The sequence below is a fragment of the Cydia fagiglandana genome, chromosome 11 (assembly GCF_963556715.1).
Source record: "Cydia fagiglandana chromosome 11, ilCydFagi1.1, whole genome shotgun sequence".
Lineage (NCBI taxonomy): Eukaryota > Metazoa > Arthropoda > Insecta > Lepidoptera > Tortricidae > Cydia > Cydia fagiglandana.
In genome coordinates, this window is record NC_085942.1 from 7,539,809 (window position 1) to 7,549,244 (window position 9,436).

Below are 9,436 nucleotides of genomic sequence, written 5' to 3' on the forward strand. Positions count from 1 at the left end.
GGCCTTCGGTGTTTTCATAAACATTTCTTTGAAATTTTAATTTCTTATAATTTCTACATACAACATAATAAAAACATGATACAATTGCCAGCCTTTTTTCTTCTCTTTCAGTGATAGATTTCATAGTATTTAGTGATGCTATACGTATCAAGTGTTGTACGTGATCAATGATGTATTAAATGAATACTTAACAAAAATTGCTAAGCTGAATGGTAACAACTTAATTTTCATTATGGGTTGAAGATATCTAGGTTGTCTTGAAATCGGAAACGAAGAGGTGCAGGATAATACGTCGATATGGAAGTAAGTATGTAATGTACGTATTCGTTATATTATACTTATTTGTCTTCAGTATGAAGTTTGAAAACTCATCAAGTACTCTGAATATCCATTTCAGAATTATCTACTTAGTATGGCAAAATACAATATAAATTAATTTTCAATGGGAAATAAAAATTAGTGTAGATAACTTATAAGTTATAATATATGTGGCAGACTGTACCTACCTACTATGCTCTAATCAACCGTAAATCACTAGTCTCACTACAAATGACTAATGGATACCAACTAGAACTCACGCGCACGTCAATCATGCAAATTTATTTAAAAGTTTAAAAATTGGATGCCATCCAATTTTTATGGCCTGCCCTTCCTCATTGAGATCAGTTAGAAACAAGTTCACATTTGTTCTTAGAGTTGTAAAGGTGTGTTAAGTAACTGTTATAGTTTGAATATAATTGATTATTGCCTCTTTTGATTTGGCAACTGCATTGAGTCTAACACCCTTGAGTTTATTTTAGCTATTCCCCTGTAACTGTGCATTATGTTTTAGAAAATGATGAATAGAAATCTGGCTGTGTATTTGCCTGGTAGTGTATAGTGTTTGCAAATTATTGTAAGTAATAATTTATTTTTGAAATATTTTTAGATGCCGGAACTAACGGTGACTTCAGAGATTTATGGAGAATATAACTATAATACTAAAATTACACCACTGATTGAAGGAAGTAAGTTAACTTTCATTATATAAGTATTTAGGTATGTACCTAGCAGTAACATATTTATTTAAATTCTTAATTTCAGATGTTATTTCGGAATTTCCATTTCTGCTGCCCAAAAATGACCACAAACCTCAATTTGATGATGACGAAGACTTGGACATTGACAGACCAAAAAAAGAATTAATAAAAATTGGTAAGATCTAGTTATAATATCTACCTATATTTCTATAAATTTAAATTGATTTGCCATATGGAGATCATCGTTTTCATATTTATGTACCCTGCTATACACAAAAAAAATCACAAAAATGTATGTGAAAAGTTGAAAATAATGTAAGTTTATATTTTTGTCAAACTATAAAGTTTACATTCGATTTCAATTGATAAAATTTTCCTAATGGTTAAATATTGTTTAGCTGATTTCAAGAATTCTACATGTATATTTTAACAAAACTAGTAATTTAATTAATTAAAACTAACATGATAAATGTATAACTTAGATGGAACATAATTTTCAGAACACAGCTCTAAAACCAAGCTAGCCCTAGTTGGTTTACAAGTGTGGAGGGGGGCATTTCTTATAGGAGACCTGCTCATCCATCTAGGAGTGAAAGGAGCACTTAAAGATAAGACTATCTTGGAACTAGGAGCTGGGACTGGCCTGACCAGCTTCATCGCTGGAATATACGCCAAGAAAGTTATATGCACTGGTAAGATTTTATAAATTTATTTTCCCGTCTTTTTTTATTTTTAACTAATTCCTTTTGCCTACTACTTCTGTGGAAGCTACAAACAACTCATATGTTGAAGACGTTTTTATAAACAAAATACAATTATAGGAGTCCTTTACCTAAGCGGGTAGACTCTGATCACGCTGGCCGTGCGACTTGGCAGTAAAGTGGGCATTACATTATACAATTTGCAGTGCGCTAGCTGAGTTAGCGCACTAATTTAGTACAGTGTAAAGACAGTTAGCCAGTTAGTGACCCAATCTAGTGCGATCGCATATGCTCTGCCGCACTAACGCTATCTAGCGCACTAGAACGTATAGTGTAAATGGTTTTAGCGCGCTCAGCGCTTACTGTGTAAGGCCAGTTATCGGCAGTCGGCACGCCACCGACGCACTCGAACGTATAGATGTTTTATTGTTTTAGTTATTGCATTTCAGTTCAAAATGACGCAGCCACAGACGAGGGAAAAGGAAGTAGGTACTGCTAAACATGATTGAACTTTATAAAGACTTGCCATTTTTATGGGATAAAAAACATAAATATTACAAAAACAAAGACATTAGAAATGATGGTAACAAAGTGCTTCTCGAAATGTACAAAGAGTTCGACCGAAACGCGACCTTCGACCGAAACGCGACGTTCGATTCGAACGATGATTACTGCTGAAATGAAAATAAGACACTAACTAGCGTCGCTAGCTAGTGTAGTGTAATGAGCAAGCTCTTTTTTATCTCGCCTAGCAACACTTAATTAGCGCACTGCAAATTGTATAATGTAATGCCCGCTTAAGAATAAGAACGCAACACGTATCTTGACGTAGCACTTGGCATGAAAACTTAGCTTGGTCTGACTCTAGGCACTAAATAAATATCGGCCTTTTTATTAAAATATTTTTAATGATCGTTAGGTAAAATTTGCATATGCATTTGATCACTACACAATATCAAAATATTAATAAATATTGCAGCATAAACGCATAAATATTAACTTTACAATTACCGTGTCCAGTGGCCTATTTTATAAAGCTACAAGTTACAATTTACAAGCGGAAGTCTCGTTCTAACACATAGGGTTAGAAAGAGACTTCCGCTTGTAAATTGTAACTTGTAGCTTTATAAAATAGGCCACAGATAGTTACTTATTTTTTATGCCGTGCACCTCGTGTTTTAAGATTAACCGTGTTAACTCATTAAAATATTGATATTTTTTTGCAGATATAAATCTCGGCGGTATATTAGACCTTATTAAAGTGAACACCAAGTACAACGAAAAGCTAATAAAAGCAGAGTTCAGAGTGGACGCTTTAGATTTCACCGACACGGCTTGGAGTCAGCAACTCTCTAGGGACATCAGAGATACGGACATTATTATAGCGGCCGATGGTAAGTACTTTTACGTCTTTATTTTTAATTATGATGCCGACGATGCCGTTCAAAATGTCATGCACACGCCAACATCATGTGTCATCAAATTCCAAGTGAAATTATAAATATTAGGTACTTTGACAGCCTATGCCATAACGCTTATAAGCGTTATATTATATATAACACCATTTATGTATGGGCACGGCAACTGTTGTCGAAAAAAATATAATTATAATTAAAAATCCAGTTGTTTCAGTTATTGGCTTTTGCGTCAAACAAGAATTACTTAGATAAAACAAGCGTAATTATTAGCTGCCTAACAAAGTTAAGACGTCCCGTTTGATTTTCAGTTGTATACGACGATGATGTGACTGCCGCGTTCGTTGCGACGGTACAAAAGATCCTCAACACCAAACCACCTAAAACTCTATACATGGCGCTAGAAAAACGCTACGTCTTCACGATAGAACACATGGACTCCGTCGCGCCGTGTTACGAGACATTCCTCAGTCTGTTGGATAAAGTAAAGAATGGATCCAAATGGACTGTAGAGCAGATGCCTTTAGACTTCCCTAAATATTTCACTTACGATAGAGTGAAAGAGCTAGTTCTATGGAAAATATCTTCTGCCTAGTTATTAATGTGATCTGTGATAATCATAATAAATATTTTTTCATATGATTTTTTTAAATTTTTAATACTATAACGAGCGCTTTCTCACTCAACGCGCGTTAAAAAACCGCTTGAATCCGTTCACACGCAAAATTCGATTTAACGACCAATATTTAAAGTCGAAAATCCAACAACGCTTGATAAAAAGCGCCACCGCCATCGTGTGATTACACATGTATCCATTTGTGTCAAACTCTTTTTTCACGCGCGTTGTAAAAACGCTCGTGCGAATGAGGCCTAAGGGTCCTATGCGTTGAAAGGGTTAATCTCGAAATAAAAAATTAAAAGATTTTGTAAATCTCTATTTCAATTTGTTTTACTAAATCTACATGATACAGAAATGCTTAGCTAACCGAACGGACTTTAACTAAACAAGGGAACATGTTAGCACCATAATTCAGTAACATTACAAAACTTGCAGATAAGTATAATAAATTAATAAAACATTTAGGACAACTTAATATAAGTAGTAAATAATAGCTAAACGCCTACCGCAAGAAGTACAAACCAACTGAAGTTATTTTTCACTTTTCATAATTGCCACGGATTTTTCGCTTTTCGTGACAATTTTAGGCTGCAACGTTTGTACGATACTAGCTATCGCATTCTGACAAACGAAGTTAGAGTGCGATGGATAGATAAATAACATTGATTGACCATAGACAAACAATTGAGCATGTGTCATTCAGGAAAATGGACCTTCGTGCCATAGAGCTAGTAACGAATTTTGGGGCGTCACTAATAATAACGCAAGCGCCTATACTTCGTTTTTTTTTAGCATTAGAAATTAGGTAAACAATCTTGATGTGTCTTTTAATTGAAAAACACATTTAAAAAATAAGTTACGACAAATACGTAACAATTATGAATCCAATACGATCATTTATATTCTCCTGCTTTCATAAGTAATAGTTATTGATTTTTAAAAAGCGTTTTTCAATTAAAAGACATGCCAAGATCGCTTACCTTCTTTGAAGTTCTTTCTAATGCTAAAAAAACGAACTATAGTGAACTAAAGTCCCTTTTCGCGAAAATGGCGAATATATTTTTTATCGCTGCCCCCAATTGCCGTCCAAAGGCGCTAAGATTAATTAGGTAATGTAATTGTCTAGAATCGGGTTACTTCTGAGTGGGCCAATGTTCATTATACTTGTTAAGGAAGGTTTTTCTAAGTTCAGAATTACGCGCTTGTTGGTCCTTCTCTTTGCTTAGCGTTTCTACGCTTTGCCCCACACAAAGGTCGCCTGTGAAGTGAATGATGACGACTTGTGTATTGAAGGTGACGTTCTTATCTGGGTTCTGTTTAACGTAGCTGGCGTAGTTCGTTGCTGGCTCGAATTCCATAAACGGTGGAATGTTGTGATCGTCAGCTGTAAAAAAAACATGTTTGTATTCTTTCAAGCTATGTCCGTCAGTAGAAAAGAGCGGCAAATTAATAAAAATTTAGGCGCGAAGAGTTATCGTCCCATATAAAGTTTGAATTTCGCGCCTTTTTCTACTGACAAATCTCTGTGTAACTCTGGCAATCAATCAATCAGCAAGCCAACTTTATAGTTATATGCTTCAAACGTACGTGAATAGTCGTCGGACGGTTGAACGGAGTCTCCGGTGCACTCCGGCCCGCAGCGCCCGTCCTTCAGAATGCTCCTCATCGTCAGCTTGCTGAGTGCTTGTTTCTCGCTTTTGCTGTTTTGCTCACTCTTGTGCTTGTCAATGTTTCGGAGCAGCTTCTTCATCTAAGGAAAATTTTCAGTTAGTACCTTGTCACACAGCACCACTCTTCTTGGGTCTTTGGGTTCTTGTATTATTGTTACTGAGACAAGGTACGAAAGTGTACCTACAGAAGGAGCATTCCACGGGCTGTCCCGTACAAACGCATTTTATTTCCTATGTTGCGACTTTTTTTTCGGCATTTAAAGTAGCCAATTATTTTTCTGTGCATAATTTTGACCATTTGTCATAGAAAAGGAAACTCTTGTACCTGCAAATCTTCAGAAAATCGCGTTTGTACGGGACAAATGGTAGACAATTTCATGGAATGCTCCAGAAACCTTACGCAAGACATTTAAATTTAACACTACTACGTTGAAGGTTGAAGGGCTACGTAGTAGGCAAATAGTGTTGTGCTCCTGATGGTTAAGTTGCCTTCCCATGGGAGGGGCCCAAGTATGTACCTACTGTATTGGAAATGAGTGGTCTGTATTTGGTCTTTAACCCTTATCTTGGCATCGTAACACCCGTGATACATGGAACTTAAAAAAATCTAGCAGGTTCACTTTATTACCTAACACAATAATTCTGCCATCAATATGTCGAGCTACCCTCCTTACTTATAGAAAAAAATAATTGACACGAGTGTCATTGTAAATTAATTAGTAATAATCAACATGGCGCTGCGGAAACAATAGATTTCGGTTCGTACTGGAAGTTTTGCATTTATTTCTTATGTTAGTATATATTTTTCCATAATCTACATTTTGATATCTTTACTGTCTCTTAGTGCATACATATTTACAATGCCTTCGAATCTAAAAACATTTAATACACAGCACCTTACATGAAACTGTTATGTATTATATTTGATACACTGCCAAGAACTCAGAAATGTACATATCGAAAGGATTGTATTACATTTAATACGTTGCCAAGTTATCGTCAAAATATTTTTACATGATTTTTATTTTTTTTTATTTTTGTGGGGTTACAAAACATGCTTCAATTATTTAATATTAGTTGTCGTATTATTTAGTTATTAAACTTTGATTTTTTTAAGTACTAGATGTTATTTAACTATGTATTCGTACGCTGTAGCATTATTGCTACGCCGTAGCCCGTAGCACGGAAAAATATGTGTATGGCAAAAAATGGCCCCAAAGTAAAAAAAATGTACTTTTCTTTACTTTTAATTATTTGTTTACTTTTCATATTTTACTCAACTTTTTGCTGACGACTTTTTTGAAACTTTACGGGATCTAATTTTCCGCCCATGTGATCAGGTATTCGTACATATAATTTATTTTTACAGGTTTAATAGTCATCTGATTATTTAGATTGCGTTTAATTAGCAGTAAATGCTAATTTCTGTTGCATTACATGTTTTATTTTTATTAAAATCTACATTTTTCTTCTAAAAAGTAGGTAACTATTTTGTCGAGTTATTGGCATTGTATCAAATATGATACATATGATTTCCCAAAACTGGAAAATCCTGGATATTTTTTCTTATTTTTTAATAGTCTAGTATGCTCAATAGGTGACAAAAAACTAAAAAAATGTTTATATTTAAGATATTTTGAGCCTTGCCAAGATAAGGGTTAACGTCTTACGAGGACCGCTTGGTGCGCTTATTTTCCACCGTCGTAGAACTAAGGTGCTCAAAATGAACGCACAATAAAAGACACAGTTACAAGTGCTTTAGCTACAGAAATCCTTACCGTCTTCGAAATTTTCTTTGGCGGATCCTGATACGACTTCTTCGCTTCTCCCGGGTCACTCCCAACCACATACATCGTGTTCTTCGGTATATCGAAGTCCGAATACACCGATATCTGACCCTCTATCGGTTCTTTTTGCCGAGAGCCAGTCGAAGACTTGCTATTGGTCGGTACGTAGGCTGTTTTTTCATGTTTGGGAATAGGTTTTTTATTGCGATTTCTTTGTTTTCTTTGAGGTTCATCGTCATTAGACAGGCTCTCTTCTGATGTGGATGGGAAGACTTCGTTGAGACTGATGACTTCGACGTTGCATTCGTCGAGATCGGTGGGGTTTTCGATGTCGGCCACTTGACATAGTTGGTCGGTTGAGTGGATACTGATGAAGGATTTTTGGCCAGAGCAGAGCGGGGATTCCTCCGCTGTGCCGCTTGATTTTTTTGACACGGTCACTGAAAAGTATAAATAGCTAAGGGAAAATTTTACTTCATGTAGAAGCATCTGACAGACACTTCTGATATTCGATCTGGACAGCTTCCTGAACAACTGGCCGGAGGAAGCACCAAATTGGGAGTCGTGGAAATTAAGGGAGAGGCCTTTGCCCAGCAGTGGGACACTCAAATAGGATAGGAAAATAAATAGACGCATCTAGCTTGATTGTCAAGTCAAGGCATATGTACAGATGCGGTTTCATTGAGTAACCATTCTAAGTGAACACTGACTGTGGACCTAGCGATGGACCTAAATACCTACTGCAATAAAATATTTGATTCTTACCAGCATAGGTGCAACTCTCAGATGCATGGCAAGCAGTCACTTCTACAAAGAAACACAAATAAAATTGACAAGTGACCTTTATATTCAAATTCAACGAAACATTGTAAATATGAACTACCTTCCGCCTCACGTGTGTCTGTGTGTAACGATGATTTACTGATATCCGGTAGTTTACGGGCATTCTTCGAGTATGACATATTTTAACAACAAATTTCAGAATTTGAACTTTGTCAAATGACTTCCCATTTTTTTTCTTTGTACTGATTAATGTTTTGACATTCCATATTTAATTTTATCATCGACAAAATAATTAGACTAGACACTGTTTGGTGAAATTAAACGAAAGAGTATTGAAAATAAAATTATTATTTCATTTCATAAGTACGAGTTGTTATGATATCGGAGAGTATAAGAATAACAAAATTATTCCATTGAAGTAAAAAAAGATATGCGGTCACATAATTGAAATAAACTCGTTTTAAAACTAGTTGTATATATAATATTAGCTATCATACAATATTACTACGAGTAAAATTGTGCACTTCAGAAATTATTCTATTTTGGCATAAACTATACATTTAACTAGTAGTTACACAGTTGAAAGATATATAACGATATATCGCTCCACGGAGAGGCATTGAAAGCAAATCTAGATGGCGCTGAACATTCTCATTAAATTTGATATTTAAGGTGTATTCGGGTAATACCGAATGTCGGATAATTCCGAAATTCAGACGAAAATCACCCTTAATTCCATCATAATAAAAGTCTCTTTTCGGAATTATACGACAGTTTTCGACATTCGGAATTACCCGAGTAAACCTTACTAGCCACTTTTCGATGAAGGAAAACATCGTGAGAAACCTTGTAGAAAGCCGAACTAATCCCAATAAGGCCTAGTTTCCCATCTGGGTTGCAAGGTCAGATGACAGTCGCTTTCGTAAAACTAGTGCCTACGTCTATTCTTGGGATTAGTTGACAAGCGGACCCCCGGCTCCTATGAGCCGTGGCAAAATGCCGGGACAACGCGAGGAAGATGAGCGCATCACAATCTATATATAGTTCGTTTTTTTAGCATTAGAAATAGGGAATGCAAATCGGTTATTTTTTGTATGGAAATAATCGGTTATTAACCGAAACCGCGGTTATTTCCATACAAAAAATAACCGATTTGCATTCCTTAATTAGAAATAAGGTAAACAATCTTGGTGTACTATAGTTACGTAAATATATAGAAGTCGTGCAGCGCCATCTAGTTTGAGAGACGCGACCTGTCTTCGCTGCTATAGGGATGTTTCCTGTACCTACTTAAAATAAATTATTTCAAACCGTGCACGAAATATAGCACCAGATAATTAATAAAAAATATAGATAGCAGCTATTTTAAAACTCAATTTGTATTTAATAAATCGGATTGAAATATAAAAAGTAGGTGAGTTTACCGTGACGTCACTATATTA

The 9,436-nt window shown here is 35.5% G+C and overlaps 2 protein-coding genes across 4 annotated transcripts; one reads left to right on the plus strand and one right to left on the minus strand.

The window, feature by feature from the left end:
- Positions 1 to 4: 4 nt before the first annotated feature.
- On the plus strand, positions 5 to 4,072 carry LOC134668817 (methyltransferase-like protein 22). Of its 2 annotated transcripts, none has more exons than XM_063526273.1 (6): positions 5 to 303; positions 929 to 1,007; positions 1,084 to 1,194; positions 1,520 to 1,711; positions 2,947 to 3,114; positions 3,447 to 4,072. In XM_063526273.1, the coding sequence occupies exons 1-6, from the start codon at positions 298 to 300 to the stop codon at positions 3,728 to 3,730; spliced, it is 840 nt and encodes a 279-aa protein (XP_063382343.1). In that variant the 5' UTR covers positions 5 to 297; the 3' UTR covers positions 3,731 to 4,072. The 2 variants fall into 2 exon arrangements, with proteins under 2 accessions (XP_063382343.1, XP_063382342.1); XM_063526272.1 differs by lacking the exon at positions 5 to 303 and adding an exon at positions 624 to 704.
- A 688-nt stretch (positions 4,073 to 4,760) lies between these two features.
- Positions 4,761 to 8,271, minus strand: LOC134668818 (uncharacterized). 2 transcript variants are annotated; one of them, XM_063526274.1, is made up of 5 exons: positions 8,095 to 8,271; positions 7,977 to 8,018; positions 7,203 to 7,651; positions 5,342 to 5,504; positions 4,761 to 5,138 (listed from the first exon to the last, which is right to left on the minus strand). In XM_063526274.1, the coding sequence occupies exons 1-5, from the start codon at positions 8,171 to 8,173 to the stop codon at positions 4,888 to 4,890; spliced, it is 984 nt and encodes a 327-aa protein (XP_063382344.1). In that variant the 5' UTR covers positions 8,174 to 8,271; the 3' UTR covers positions 4,761 to 4,887. The 2 variants fall into 2 exon arrangements, with proteins under 2 accessions (XP_063382344.1, XP_063382345.1); XM_063526275.1 differs by lacking the exon at positions 7,977 to 8,018 and having other exon boundaries at positions 8,095 to 8,270.
- Between the last annotated feature and the right edge of the window lie 1,165 nt (positions 8,272 to 9,436).

What these genes read in the sequence shown, in the direction of transcription:
- LOC134668817 (XM_063526272.1), top strand. Translation starts at nt 639, where the DNA reads ATGGCCTGCCCTTCCTCATTGAGATCAGTTAGAAACAAGTTCACATTT. An exon ending in CAAGAAAGTTATATGCACTG is followed by an intron (nt 1,712 to 2,946) that starts GTAAGATTTTAT and finishes ATTTTTTTGCAG; the next exon opens with ATATAAATCTCGGCGGTATA. An exon ending in CATTATTATAGCGGCCGATG is followed by an intron (nt 3,115 to 3,446) that starts GTAAGTACTTTT and finishes TTTGATTTTCAG; the next exon opens with TTGTATACGACGATGATGTG.
- LOC134668818 (XM_063526274.1), bottom strand. Translation starts at nt 8,173, where the DNA reads ATGTCATACTCGAAGAATGCCCGTAAACTACCGGATATCAGTAAATCA. An exon ending in TGAGAGTTGCACCTATGCTG is followed by an intron (nt 7,652 to 7,976) that starts GTAAGAATCAAA and finishes TATACTTTTCAG; the next exon opens with TGACCGTGTCAAAAAAATCA. An exon ending in CAAAGAAAATTTCGAAGACG is followed by an intron (nt 5,505 to 7,202) that starts GTAAGGATTTCT and finishes AATTTTCCTTAG; the next exon opens with ATGAAGAAGCTGCTCCGAAA.